Raw genomic sequence first — 14883 nt, 5'->3', positions numbered from 1 at the left:
TAGAAAAAAAATAGCTATATAGTTAAGCCATAGAAATATTTATTGATGTTACAAATAGAAGTATCTCAACCTTATTCTGTCCTTTTTTTTTTTTTCATTGTTTTCAGAGAATGATTCAAAGTATAGCAAGGAAACACAAAGAAATAGAGTAGAGGTTGCATGGAAATGGTAAGCATTTTCTGTGCTTTTTTTTTCCACTTTTTTAAGGGGGAGGAAAGTTGCTTCAAGAAGCATCCAGTTTGGTGTAGTTTGCTGCTGAGAAGTTCCTACTTCATGGGATGCTGACAGGCTCTGAGCAGTGGCTCTGAGGTCTTCTGAGCTTGGTCCCCTCTCCTCTCTGCTCCACCTCCTCGCTGTGGTCTCCAGGCTGAGGTTGTGCTCCCCAGCTCTGCAGGCAGCGTGGCTCTGGGTACTGAGAACATTCTCGTGTATTTAAGCAGCTCCAAGCAAGAGAAGAGAAATAACATTTTTTACCAGCTTATAATTCACCCAACGTGAATCCTGACACATCTCAAACATTGAGGGTGTTAGGCTTTTCCCCCCCCAAAAAAGGCCAGTAGTAACTTTTTCACAGGCGTGTGTTATGTAGCCTAAAAATACACGTCACTACCATCTCTATCTGCAGTAGAAACTTGCAAGGTTTTTCCTCAGAATGTTCCACAATACCTGGGCTTTGTTCTGGTGAAAGGTCCCTAAATTTACTACTGCTGGCTTGCTGACACTTCCATGAGCCTTTATCGTGGTCACACAGGAGCGGTGAGTTTGTATCAGAGCAGCTTTGCAGAGCACAGGATGGGTATCATGGCATGAGAGTATTTTGAAGAAACTCACCAGGTCTTACCTGCTTATTTCTAACCTGGTGAAAACTACTGAATTGCTTTTTGATTCTGGGGGTTTAGCGCTTAATATCAGAAGCACCACCATGAATAATGTGAAATGTATTTTATAGGGGAGTGTGGTCGGTAGTCCTCTGTCTATTTTCAGTCCTAAACAGTAGATAAGTGAAGGGTGGGGGGAATCAACTGCAAGGTGTTATCTCTGGGCAGAACACGGCTGTGTTCTAGATTCAGTGCCAAAAAAATACCCAGTTTTTGAAAACTACCTCTCCCTACACATTACTTGAAACATACCCAAGCAAAGGAAGGCCACACCCAGGGAAGGAGTCATTAGCAGTAGTGTGGTTTCAGCCTCGTTCCTCTAAAAATGACTCACCAGAATAAAAAAAAAAAGCTCAGAAAAGACCTCTGTCATAACTGTTGTCCTGGCTCCAAGGCGGCTCACGCAGAGCCATCACGCGAGGAAGTGGCCGAGCAGCAGGCTCGGGACCCTCCTGCCCTGGATCCCACTAGTGGCATCAGGCAGGAGAGCAACACTGCAACGCCGCAGCAGCCGCCAGCTTCCTCAGCATAAATTGTTGAGGCAGGCATTAATTACCTCCTCGCTTGCCATTTTTTCCAGAGGGCCCCTGCTTGGTCCCGTGCACGGTGCTCGCCGAGCAAAGTCGCCCTTGTTCATATGGATGGCGCGGCGCGCAGGCTGGGCACGCCACAGCTCCAGCATTAGCAATTTCCACTTGGGTTCTGCCATGGCACCAGTTGTTGTGGCAACACAACGCCTCATAACATTAATAGGTTTATTTTCAAAACACCCCGGTGAAATTTCCAAAGAGCGTGTCTGCAAACGCCGAGAGAAAATCTACCGAACATGTGCACACTCAACTTTTCGCAGGCTTATGATACGGCCAGATTTTGCTGGATTTTTATAGCAATGAAAAAGGGCACAATCATAGTCCCCAACTCGAACAAAACGCTGTCTAGTACTTTGCTGTTGTGCTATTAAAGTCTGCAGACAGGGTGAAAAAATTTCTTTGGAGACGTATAGTTAACAGACACATTCGGGAACCTAAAGATGTGAATTTTTGTCTAATGCTCTTACTTGTAACACCGCTTATCATGTTAACAGCGCAATTCAGCGAGCGTTGCATGGATCCAAATTGCTTCACATGTCTTCAGAGGTGGGAAAAGACCCAACTGCCAATAGCTCCTGCCGGTCCGCAACAACATCTGCACTTGTGAATTGTCGATACGAAATTCTGTGGCACGTTGAGAACTGAACATATGGGGACAGTATAAAATACAGTGGATTAAAATCTCAAAATAAATAATACTGGGGCCAGTATGGCAGTTGTGTTATTCTTTTGCCTATTTAATTTAAAAGCAAAAAACCCAAAGCCTATTATTACGCGTAGCTTCTGCATTAATTTTCAGTCTGCCAACCCAGTGTACTCCAGAAAGACAGGGTCTTGCTCCAGAAACTAACTGCACTTGTGTTACTATGTGTGAAGTCGTACATGTCACCGTGAATTTACATTTTGTGTTCTCTGAATATTTCACTGTTGTGAGGTGAATAATTATATTTACCTCTATTTTCCCCCAAAGTACGGCATTTTTACATTACTTTAATGCAACCAATGTTTCAGTTATTGCTAATATTAAAAATGGATTTAATTATGACTTGATTCATCCAGAACTAAAACATGGCTGATATCTGAACAGGCCAGGCACAAATCAGGTGCAATTTACATCCCTAATTATTATATTAACAATTTCTTGCTTCTGAAACACTGAAATGACATGCCCAGTATAATCATGATGAAGAGCAGCAGCAGGCCAGGAAATGCGGCAATCTTAAATAAGGTACACACTGCACTGAGATATGTAAGCACAGCAGACAGGAATTACACCAGTGAAGCATTCAGAAATTACAAAATGGGACCTGGACAGCCCTGCCTGCCACGCTGGCATGTAATCTGTGGGGTTTCCCTACTGCTCCAGGGGGAAATTGTCCCGTGGGAGGGTTTATGAAACCTTATGAAAGGCCAGCATCACGGCAAGCAGTGACCAGCACCGAGGGGACCTCAGCGTTAGCAGCACTCGTTGTCCTGCTCCTTCCTGGCCAGGGGGAATGAACCTTGTCCAGGTTGGCAGAAATGCTTTAAGTCTCTACTGGTGCTTCAGTTCATCAGTGGTATCTGGAGATCCCAGGTTAAATAATAAAATAAACGTGTCTCTCCTCTGTGGGCTCACACCATTTTTTTTCATCTGGTTTTCTGTGTATAGATTTACTTGGGGAAAAAAAAAGAAATCTGCGTTTTAAACAATAAGCATTTTGGCACTGGGACTGTCTTTTCTTTGTACCATGTATACTGCTACGGCTATTGTTGGTGCCACAGGAACAACTCACAGATAAAAGAGCTCTCATAATACAGGGAAATGACTGTGCTTGCAGCCCTACCACGCTGCCAGGCCCTGTGACACCCACCTCTGGGATATGGGAAATGAGGACCCCCCCGCCCTAACCTTCCCCCTCCTTCATCTGCGTCACCTCCAGGCAGAGCCGCTCCGTCCCTGCTCGTTTCCCCACCTTTCACCCCCTGAAACCCCACTCCCGTCCCCTTGCAGGGGCTGCCGGGTGCCAGACGCTCTGTTGGGCACAGCAGACGGGTGGGCACAAGCCCCCCATGCTCATGGGATTTTTTGGGTGCCCTCAGGCATCCCTTGGTGCCGAACTTCATCACAGCAGTGATGGTGAGATCAGCCCAAGGCAGGAACACAGATGCAGTGCCCACCAGGTCCCCGCCAGCAGTTGTGTTCAGGGGCAGTATTCCGGTCACTTAGGCAGTCGTTGAAGACAAATTGAAGCTGATACGCTAAAAGCACTAAGTCATAATGGATGCATACACTGCCCTTAAATGTTCCCATCAGTGCCCCGAGGCCAAAATCCTGACTGCCCACATTATCTCTGCCACGGCCTTCTTTTCTTCTTTTGTCATCCCCTTGTGCCCCTGCTCCTGGATGGCTCACACCTGCAGAGCCCATCATGGCTCTGTGAATACCGTCCTATGCAGCGTCACCCACTTTACATATTCTGGCACCACACCACTGCTAGGCCCTACAAACAGGTTCCTCCTCCAAACATCACGGCTGGGCCCGAAAACAGAGCCCTCATGGCAGCAGGTGCCACCTCGTCCTGGGAGGAGGCCTGTGCCCCTCTTCCCTTGTGGCAGGACACACGACAGCTTTGTGAAGCTGCTCTGAAACCGGCTCTCGGTAGCCCACAGCACCAGCAATGTCATGGCAACACGTGCTCGAGCAGTGCAGAGAAGGGCATCCTTGACCTGCATGCAGCGTGTGATGGAGTTGTCGGAGGCACTGAACGTGAAGCTCTGCTCAGCACCTCCTAGGAACAGAAGGGAAGGCACTGGAGGCGTTATTTGGGACTTCAGCTTGACTGCCATGGGGCCAGCAGCTCAGCTGGAAGCACGAGGAGCAGGTGAGCGCTTTCTGAAGCATTACATCCCATAGGAAATGGGGCTGTGGTGGCATGGGGGCTCTGGAGAGACTGCTAGAGCAGGGTATGGGCTGCTCTGGTTCGAGAACATGGACACCTTCCAGCTGAGAGGGGGCACACCCCGTGCCTGGGCATGGTCTCCTCACACCCAGGCTGAGCCCAGGGAGCACCTCCAGGCTGGCAGGGGCACCCCCAGCCCCATGAGGCCATTTGAGCACCCAGTGCCTCACTTGCTTCAAGGCCAGGCCGAACACAGCCTGGTTGACATTGCACTGGGAAAGCCCCTGCGCTGACACCCTGCTTGTGGGGCACGGCTGAGGGCAACCAGCAGCAAGTGGTGAAGTGGCTGGGTATTTTTGCACCATGTCTGCACCCACCACCCTCAGGGCAGGCCCTTATCTCCCACATGCTTTCTGCTCTTCCCTCGCCTGTTCGCTGTGGGGTGCCGGTGACCACGTCTGTGTGTAGGAACAACCCCTGAGCGTGCTGGGGCGCGTGCATGACGGACATTTGGGGAGGAAGCTACAGACCCATGAAAACAATGCCCAGGAGCTCAGGGCATGCAGTGGGGTGCACCGGACAGGCCTGGTCACACCGCAATGCCAGAGCTGTCCCGGGAGGAGGAGGACATCACCCCTAAAGGCATGGGCACCCTTTGCATCTAGGTACGTGGTTAGTGCAGGCCTGGGAGGAGGACAGGTCTGTGGTGACACTGTGTTGTTTCTCCTTATTATGGTGGTGATGGGCAGCGGTCTGGTATGTATCGTGTATGTTTCACCTCCTGGGACCGGGCCAGCTTCCCCAGCCCCATCCCCTGCCTTTTAAAAAGGTTTGGATGGTGCCATCCTTTCTCTTCCACTGCTGCTGGCGGGTTCAGCCTTCCATCCACAGACCCAGCAGAGCAACGCGGGTACAGGGAGGACTCTGCCCATCACTGCGGGTCTCTCAGTCACCCCAGTGAGCTGCGGAGGCAGAGCTGGGGTCCACAGACCCCAGAAGAGCACCCCACTTCCCATTACGACCTCCTTATGACCAAGCCCACCTCCCTCCTCCTGTCCCCCCGTTCCCTTGCCCTCCCACCCCAGAACCCATTGGGCACACCATGCTCTCACAACAAAACCCCACAATCCTTTTTGGGTCCCCAACCCCCGACCCCCGCCACCCCGGAGCCGCACGCAGCCGCTCGCTTGGGCTGCGTGGGGCTGCGTGGGGCTGCGTGAGAGCAGCGTTGGGGCCGCGTGGGGCTGCGTGGGGCTGCGTGGGGCTGCGGGGCCCCTCCATCTTGTGCGCGGCACCCCGCGCCTGCCCGCTCGCCTCGCCTCCCTCCCTTCCTTCCCTCGTCATTGTCTGCGAGCGGCGGCGCGGCGCTTATAAGGCGCGGGGCATTGCCCGGATGTGAGCGGCTCGCGATGGGGCTCCCAGGGAAACATGCCATTAGCCGCGGCTCCACGGGGGAGGCCGTGCTGGGGCTGGTGGTGGTGGTGCTGAGGAGGAGAGCGCTGTAAACTTGGAACAACAACAACAACTTGGGGGAACCGGCTGCTCCGCTCCCGTGTGTGCGTGTGTGTGTGGTGGTTCTTTTATTTTTTATTTTTATTTTTTTTATTAATTTTTTTTTTTTTTTTTTAAAGGAAGGACGGAAGGGGGGAAAGTCCCAGAGCCGCCACGGTGCGAGCAGTTTGTCAGTCACCATGTGTCTGTAAAAACAATAGGGGCAAAAGTTGCTGGACTTTTTTTTTATTTTTTTTTTTGCTTTTTTTTTTTAATTTTTTTGAAATTTTGTCTTTTTTTTTTTTTTCCGGCCGGCTGGTGTTTCGGCTGGCCGGGTGGGGGAGCGTTTGGCGGTCGGTAACCCAAAAACCCAACAAAGCCAGGTGTAGGGTGCCTGTAAAGCTGTGGAGTACCCGGAGCAGCACTGACCCCCCCAGTACTTCTTCGTGGTTTCGGAGGGTCACACACGTGTGAGATAATAAAGCACTTTGGCAGAAGATTTCCTCTTCTTTTTTTTTTTTTTTTTTTTTAATTTTTTACAACATTTTTCCTTTTTTTATTTTTTCCTCCCTTGGAATATTGTGAACATATTTGTGGCCATTTAAGGTAAAGTTACAATTTGCTGTTAGAGTTAACTCGTGTCGTTTTTTTTCTCCTTTTTTTTTTTTTTTTTTTTGTAAATAACTATAAAATTGTCGATCCCGCCGTGTTCTTGTACAAAGAGCTGCAAACTTCTTCCGTGGGGTGGAAGTGCAAAGGGAGAGAGCGGACACCGCGTGTGTGGACGTGTAACCGTGTGGCTAAACCGCTGTGCTCTGGCCACGGCGTGCGAGATGTACACCGAGGTGCAAACGCTGAGCTCCACGGCTCGCTGCTTGCTCTTTCCTACTGGAAAAAAAAAGAAAAAAAAAAAAAAGAAAAAAATATATATATATATAATGAAGTCGGACTCGTTTCGGTGGAGTGCGGCCGGGCCTGCGCTAGCGAGATGTAAAATAAAAAAGTGCTGCAAAGGAGGGGAGGGGAGGGGGGGGCTGGCAGCGTCCCCAGAAACTTGAGCGTAAAGCGAAGGCGACGGAGGGGTTTTGCAAAAGTTTCGCAGCGATGCTCCCCGTAAATCGAGGCGACGGCGCTCGGGCAGCTCTGTAGCTGGAGGCAGCGGAGGGGGGGGCACAACCAAAACCCAAACAAAGCGGGAGAGCGAGATCTCTGTGTGTGTGTGTGTGTATATATCTATATCTATAAAAGAAACCGGACTGGATAATACGAGGGGAAAAATATTGTTCCTCTTGGCAAAGTCCCCGCATCACGTGTACGTGCAGCCTCGTATAAACTTGCTTTGCCATGTGGATGTGTGCGAGCTCGGGGAAATTTAAAGTCTAATCCGTGCAAAAGTGCGGCGCGGGCGGCAGTCGGCGGCTCGCCGGGATCTGCAGCTCCATGATCTGCGGGTATGGAGGCGGCGCTCGGCTCCGGGGCCTTTTGGGGCCGCTCGGGGCCGCTTGGGGCCGTTTGGGGCCGCTCGGGGCCGTTCCCAGCCGGGCGCGGGGGGCGCGGGGCCGGGCGCGGGGCTCGGAGGGGCCGCGGGGCGGGAGGCGGCCGCTGCGCCGGGCTCCGCGCCCCTTCCCTTCCCTTCGTTTCCCTTCCTTCCCTTCCTTCCCTGCCTCCCTTCCCTGCCTCCTCTCCCTTCCCTCCCTTCCCTTCCTGCCTCGCCTGCCCTCCCCGCTCGTCCCTTCCCTTCCCTTTTCCCTCCGCCGCCCTCCCCTCCCCCCCGGCCGCTCGGAGGGAACTGATGACTTCGCCCAGGCCCGAGCCGCCGCTCCTCGGTCGTTGTTATTAACCACCCGTCTCGGCACTAATTAGAAATTGGGGCTAATTGGCAAGGGCTCTCCGCTCGCCGCTTCCCTCCCGGCCCCGCCACCCCCGCCCCGCGTCCCTCCAGCACCGGCGCCTCCGTAGCCTGCGACTTCGCTTCTATTTTTTTTTTTTTTTTCTTCTTCTTAATCATTGTCATTTTTTTTTCTCCTCGCCGTTTTCTTCTTTTTTTTTTTTTAATTATTTATTTTTCTGCCCGTTCCTCGCCTCTCGGCGCCCCGCTGGGCGCGGAAGAAGGAGAAGGGGAAAAAAGTTGGGAGCGGATGGCTGTAGTTTGCTTCTCTGGGATCCTCATTCATTCCTCGCTGAACCTCCTGTTGCATAAATGATGCTCCGGGAGCGAGCCTTTCGCTTTTTTTACCTCCTCCGCCTTTGGGTTTAGAGTGGATGTTACCGGCTTTCCATCGCCTCTTTGGAAATACAAGATCGCCTTTTTTTTTTTTTTTTTCTTGTTGTTGTTGTTGTTTTTTGCTGCCCCTCCATCTTTTTTTTTTTTTTTTTTTCTTAATTTCCCTCCCTTCCTCTCAACCCCCCCCCCCCCCCGACCCCTCACCCCCCTCCCCCGACCAAACCCGATTGTGTTTCCTGCAAGGCTCGGGACTGGGTTTCTGATTGCGGTTATTTCCATGTTTCTAGGTTTGTGTGATTTTGCTAAAATGCATCACCAACAGCGAATGGCTGCCTTAGGGACGGACAAAGAACTGAGTGATTTACTGGATTTCAGTGCGGTAAGAAACAACGGTGGAAATTAACAACAGCTGTAAAAAAAAAAAAAAAAAATATCTTCTAGCTGATCTGTTAAACTGGAGAAAAAAAAAAAAAAAAAAAAAGCCAAAACCAAACCCAACTGCGATCTGAGTCCATTGGGTAATTTTTAATCAGCAGCTAGAACCGTGCTAAATATATTTTTTTTTGGCTTAAAAATGCAAAAAAAAAAAAAAAAGCAAACCAAAAATTAGCCTTTTTTTTTTTCTTATTTCTTATTGTGTGTGATGGGAGATGCAGTCGCGTGCACGGCTTATTTTGTAATGTCTTGGGTGCCTAAAATGATATATAGATATATTTATTTTTTTGGCCAAAAGAGACGCCCCTAAAAGCGACCGTTTCTCAGCAGCGGCCGGTGCCACCGCCGAGCGCTCTCGCCGTGCTTCGCGTTGGACGGCGTGCTTGGCACATGAGCTGCTCCATGCCTCATGAGTGCCTGCCATTCTCCTGGCCGTTCTTCCCTTGGTGCGAGTTGTTTTTGTTTTTTTTTTTTGGCCCGCGGAAAAGTGCAAAGAAATCCATGAGCGGCTCAGTTGAAAGTTTGCCCCCCAAACCTGCCCTGCTGCCTGTAGCTGCCCCCGAGCCCCCCGGAGCCCCCCAGCTTGGCTCTCCCCGGGCCCCGTGCACTTGTCTGGCTCCTGGAGGCTCGGCTCCCCTCCCCCTGGCCCCTTCCTTCCTCTCCCCTTCCCCTCCCTTCCCCCCGATATGTCAGGAGTAGCTCTCTCCATTTATTTATTTATTTGAGGGGGGATCCGGCTCGCTGGGAGATGCGTGTGTGCCTCGAGATGAACCCCCCGCAAAACTCCGCAGCAGCACCCTGCTAAATGAGGCTGCTCCAGGCTGCTGCTGCTGCTGCTGCTGCTCCAGCCTTTGCTTGGGAGGAATGGCTTTGGGAAGTTTGGCCAGGAAACGTAGCCTGAGGCAGCTTCGCAGCCCCCTCTTTGCTTGGTGCACTTTTTCCATTTGTTCCTTGGCTTTTTGCAGGCTCTGACTCAGGGAAGGTGCGTATTATCCACTAGACACGTCGAAGAAGAGAGAAACCAATTAGGGTCGAAATAAATGCTAGCGAGAGAGAGGGTGAGAGAGAGAGGGAGAGAGGGGGAGAGGGAGAGAGGCTCGCCTCAAACTGCTCTCGTGGTAGAGACGAAATGAGAATTTAGGGCAGGTGGCACTTTGCATTATTATTATTTGGGTGCACAGATGACAGGCAAACCCTAAAGCGGGCTGGACATGGACGTTGCTACCTTTATGGCCAAGGTTTCGACCAACAAACTTTTTTTTTTTCTTTTTTTTTTTTTTTTTCCTTTTTTTTTTTTTCCGCCTTTGTCAACGAGCGAGCAGGAGAGGGGAGCGAGCCCCGCTCCCGGGCTGCGGCCAGCCCCGCGGGGGGAACGGGGGGCTCCCAACCAAACGCTCGGGGAGCAGATCTTATCCGGGGAGCTAATGAGCCCGAGCGAAACGTGCTGCTGGTGGTGGTGGTGAGGGGCCGGGGGGGGGGCTGCGAGAAATACCGAGTTGGCTCTCGGGGCTGTGGGGGACGATGCCTCGCATCAGGCAAAGTGCGAGCAGAGTTCGCAGCGAGCGCGGAAGGAACTTTTTTTTGGCGAGCGGTGGACCAGGAGTCGCTTCTTCCCCACTAGTAATGTCTCTTTGTTTTTCTTGCTGTTTTTTTTCGTAGATGTTTTCACCTCCTGTGAGCAGTGGCAAAAATGGACCAACTTCCTTGGCAAGTGGACATTTTACTGGCTCAAGTATGTAACGTTTTTGTTCAGTGCGGAGTTGAAATGCTCTTAGATATTTATCCATAGGCATTACCTTTGTTGTGGTCGTGGTAATCTCTTCTGGGGAGCAGATTCATTCAGATTTGAGCGGAATTATTCCTAAGTGCTGGCTATTGTTATTATTGCTGTGATTATTGTTGTTATTGCTATTTCCACAAGGCTGGGGTGTTTTCACAATATTTCCTTGCATTTATGATTTTTTGGGTTATTTTTAAGAACTTTCCCTCTGTGTAATTCTTCAAGGTGGGCTAGTTTAAATATTTTTCCTTTTTTATTTTATTTTATTATTATTTTTTTTTAATTTAGCACTGGAGATTTTGATTCACAATTTCGGACGCTGTCTTTTCTCTGTGAGAAACGATGATCGCAACACCTCGAGTGAGAATTAATTTTGCGAATAAGAATGAAGGCTGCCTAAATTAAATAAATAAACGAGCGAGTATCCGAGTATAAACACCAAGCCCTTCCAGGAAAAGCACTCTTTGGTGTCAGAGATCGGAGCTCGCTGACCAAATATTTTTGCCTTGAATTAAAATCTCCAGGCTGGTTTCTGGTCCTGACTGAAAGAAAGCAAGGCAAATATTCCAAATATTTGACTGCTTTTGAAGAGTCCCTGAAATTTCCCGGGCGGATTTGTTTGTTTGTGTGTGCGTGCGTGTTTGTTTATTTGGCTGCAGTGGGACTGCACGGGCAACTTCTGCATTCCATAAAAGCAGGAGTCCTGTTTGATGACAAAAAGCAACCCCCGAGTTCTTTGCGGTACAACATGTGTGTGCAATAATTGTCTGGCAACTGACGTTTTATATCGAGGCTTTTATATGCCTGACAAATTAGGAGCGAAACTAGCGAGGACACTGCCGCGTTTTGGAAATTTCCTTGCTCTTCTCTGAAGTTTGTTTAAGAGGGTTCCCTGCTTTGGGGATGCGGGGTTTTGGACAGGACACAAATCCAGCTCCGGGTGGGGAGTTGCAGTGTTTTAAAAGCCCAGGCAATTGCACATACCAGCACACCGTACGTAGTATTGTTAGACTCAGGGAACTGGTCTAAATCAGATGGGAAATTTGGACAAGTCTTCACTGCAAACTGCCAGTGGATATCTAGATACAAACACGTCACTGCGTATAGTTTCGTGCCTGGTATTTGCAGTTTGTGCTCAATTAAAGGAACCTCTTCTGTGCACTCAGTGTAGGCATTTTTATTAAAGGCACTGCTATATTAATTAACTTAAAGAAAGGCTTCCAAATTTGAAGGCAGCCTGTTACAGTTTTAGGACACTGTATCAAGCGCCACCTGCAATTATTAGGCGCTCATTTTAGGCATTTTGTTCTGTCCAGACCCGCGAAATAACGTGCTTTATTTTCGTCAATTTGGTTATATTCTGAATATAGTGACTCGGAGAATTTTACTGTCAGGTTCGAGTAACTTTCCAAATGTGCTTTGCCTCGTGTCTCGCGAGCTGAAGATGTGAATCCCATTTTGTGTCCTTTTCGGAATTGTATAATTTAGGTATGCGGTTTAGGCAAATTTATAATGCTCGCTGTATTTGTTTTCGCTGGAGACAAGTGAAAAGTATTTGTGCCAGGCAAATCAATTTGCCATGCTTCTATCCCAGGCAATGCAGCAACCAACACTTGGTCTAAGAGCAATTAACTAGATAGCTGTATTTAATCAATGCAGCGCAGACCTCACCTATGAAGTCATTTTGCTCCGAAATAGCAAAGCCAAGCCAGGCAGTGGGTGAAATGGAGGGGCTGTGGTCGGTTTTTTTATCGTCTCAGAAGCCGAGAGCATTCGAGTAACTTTGACACATCGTTTTAGACGGCCTGAGAATTTAATGAGCTGGGGTCAGCCGGTGATAGGGAGGTGGGGAGCATCCTAAATCCCACCTGAAGGCTCCCACCGGGTGACAACTTGTGCTCAAACACACCGCTGTCTTGCTTGGCGTTGGGGGTGGATTTTTGTGGCGAGCGGTCAGTGCTTCCCCAAAAGTTGTCAAAAGCCACGGAGTGGTGAATCGCCCCGACCTGATCCTCGCAGAGAGGGTGGGTGCGTGGCCTGGAGGCAGAGGGGCGTGGGGGAGAAGTGGGGCCACTGCTGCTGGCCAGCTGCGGGCGGTGGTCTCGTTTCCTAGAGATCTTGGCTGTGTGTTCCTCTTAACGAGCCTGGGCTGGAGAAATTCGGGGTTTATATGACAGTGCCCAGACAGCTGCTTCAAGAGATGCTCCATGCAGCTATCTGGAAGGTTTAAAGGTACCCTCGTTGCTGATACATGGATGGAGGTGATTATTCTAGCTGGAAACCCGGAATTTTAGCAATCAGCATGCAGCACGTTCATCCTCCTGGACAGATGCCCTTCTCCAGTTTGAGCTCGCCATCCCTTAGTGGTCTTTTCAAAATCCTATTTGCTGTGACAGGGAAGCACAGATGTCATTCCTCTGCATTCACCTGAAACTTCACTTAAAAAAAAAAAAACAAGACCCCAACAAAAAGTGATCCCAAGCAGTGAAGTGAAACTAACTGGACTTTACGAAGTGTGGTAATATTTCATGCTTAAAGTCACCCTAATAGCTTTTTACTCATCTAATATATGATGCTCCATTGTGATTTGTAACGTGTGAATGAAAATAAAGTAAAGCCACATTTCCTTTTAATCTTTAATTTCACAAACATGGCTCCTTACCACGTTAAGAAATGGTGAGGGCTGCAAGGGAGAAAGGAATGTAACCTGAGCCACAGCCGTGACATTCCCATGGAGCATTTTTCACATGAAAGGCTTTTGTCAACCCAGTAAAGGACCAGGAGTTTTTGTTTGATGTTTGCAGGTGTTCAGCAGAGAGCACTAAAACAATTCAGCCATGCTGGCTTAGAGACTCTGACCTTAACGGGGGGAATTGGTGAGGACTGAAATTATTTTTAAGAAAACTCCCCTGGAGTTACCTCAAATTTCTGCGGGATTTGCGGAGTGATTTAATACCTGTGACTTAAATCGAACAATGCACGTCCATTAGAACGAGGGGGGGGGGGGGTTGTTTTGTTGGGGCCGGTAGGACAGTTGCCAAAATCAAATGAATTTTCCCGGATGTTCAAAAATTTTCCGAATAGTTCGGCTTCCGTGCTAAGAGCGTTTGTCCTCATCCAAGTGTGAGCCAGTGGAAAACGAGGCGCGATTGCTGAATCAGATGCTCGCTGGTGCTGGGTTTGAGGATGGGTTTCGAAGCAGCTTTGCAGCACTTGTGATGCTGAAGGATTCGCCAGGTCTGGCACATCGGGCACGCTCAGGTTCCTGAACCGTTCAGCAAACCCCCCAGCTTCCTGATCAGGCTCGATTTCTGCATCTTCTATTTTAAGTATTGGATTTTACCGAAGTTTTTTGGGCATCTGTGCGAGGTTGCCTGAGTATCATGTGGGTGGGGGTGGCTGTGGAACGCCCGAATTCCTCTTTTTGGCCTTTCCGACTGCCCCAGCAAATCTCTGCTCGCACAGGCACCGCTGAATCGAGCCAAGTCAGCTTCAAGGATTTAAAGAAAAACTTGCTTTTAATTTTGGTTTGATTAAGGCTCGTCCTGCGCCAGAATGAGGGTGATCACAAATTAATACATCTTAAACGAGGGAATTGCGAATTCAGCTCGGTTTTGAAGTCCTTATTTACTTTCCACGTGCCTGTGAGCAAATTTTAACAAAACAGAGGTTATTTAGGTCCAGCTTGGTGTTCAGAGCGTGGCCTTTTGGGAAAGGTGCATCATTTTGCTGTTCTCAGTTGATCAAGGATAAAAAATTAAGTGAAATATGACCATTACCTGGAGATGTTTTAACACCCCTCGGACTGGGCGCCCCTCGGCACGTACGCAGGGGTCCCATGGGTGTCCATGGGCACAGGAATTTTTAGCCTGTGGATCAGCCCCGTGGGTTTTAGTACCGAAGGACAAGAGGTGTGGGGACGTGGCTCTGGAATTGGGGTGGGTGCCGGGCTCGCCGCGCTTTGCCCTCTGGAAACGGCGCCAGGGCTTCGCGAGGGAGCCGCACAAAGGCGACCAAGCGCTGCCATCTTCCTCAGCCCTCCCGTTTCGTAATTATGATTAAGGGGAAGAAGAATGCTCGTTACCTCCCGCCCTCCCAGCTCTGTTTACTCGCCAGGAGCCGATCCTGCTCTCCTCCTCACGGCGCCTGGGGCAGGACGGGACCCAAAGGCTGGGTTAGAAAGGAGAGGGGATCCTCCTGCCCTCGTGTTCTGCACGGTAAACCGAGGGCATCCCGCTGAGGCCAGCCAGCAGCATCACCCCAGCTAAAGTCAGCCGCCTCCGTGCTAAATCTGGAGGCGAGGCTCCTCTCTTGGCAATTAAAAAAATGACCAAAGAATTCCCCCTGATTTCTGATCCTGGGGAAAGGTGGCAGAGGGTCTGAATGAATGGGCTCCAAAAGGGGATGGCACAGGAGGGAATTGTATCCCAGGCAGTGCCCCTTGGATACTGTTGCTTCTTTAGAAACACTTTTTTTTCTCCTAATCACTGGATGTCTACCTTGTCAAGGCTCCTGCCTGCATTTAATAATTCAGAAACACACACATTAGCTGTCTGGGAGGCTGAAACGCTCGGGGGCCAGATTCAGCCAAATGTCACTTGGA

General features: G+C 49.8%; 1 protein-coding gene across 17 annotated transcripts in view; it reads left to right on the top strand.

Annotated features, from left to right (window-relative positions):
* The first annotated feature begins 5755 nt into the window (after window positions 1–5755).
* TCF4 (transcription factor 4) overlaps window positions 5756–14883 on the top strand; it is a 173145-nt gene continuing 164017 nt past the window's right edge. For 8 of the 17 annotated variants that reach the window (XM_068665517.1, XM_068665512.1, XM_068665515.1 and 5 more), the window contains exons 1-2: window positions 8353–8444; window positions 10160–10232. In XM_068665517.1, the coding sequence (XP_068521618.1) occupies window positions 8373–8444; window positions 10160–10232 (145 nt within the window). In that variant the 5' untranslated portion in view covers window positions 8353–8372. Of the gene's footprint in view, window positions 5907–5946; window positions 6448–7159; window positions 7293–7386; window positions 7668–8352; window positions 8445–9274; window positions 9483–9616; window positions 9739–10159; window positions 10233–14883 lie in introns of those variants that run through there. The other 9 variants (XM_068665507.1, XM_068665506.1, XM_068665505.1 and 6 more) reach the window with 9 other exon arrangements.

This window comes from Anas acuta, chromosome W (assembly GCF_963932015.1).
Source record: "Anas acuta chromosome W, bAnaAcu1.1, whole genome shotgun sequence".
Classification (NCBI taxonomy): Eukaryota; Metazoa; Chordata; class Aves; order Anseriformes; family Anatidae; genus Anas; species Anas acuta.
This window is presented reverse-complemented; position numbering and strand designations above follow the sequence as displayed.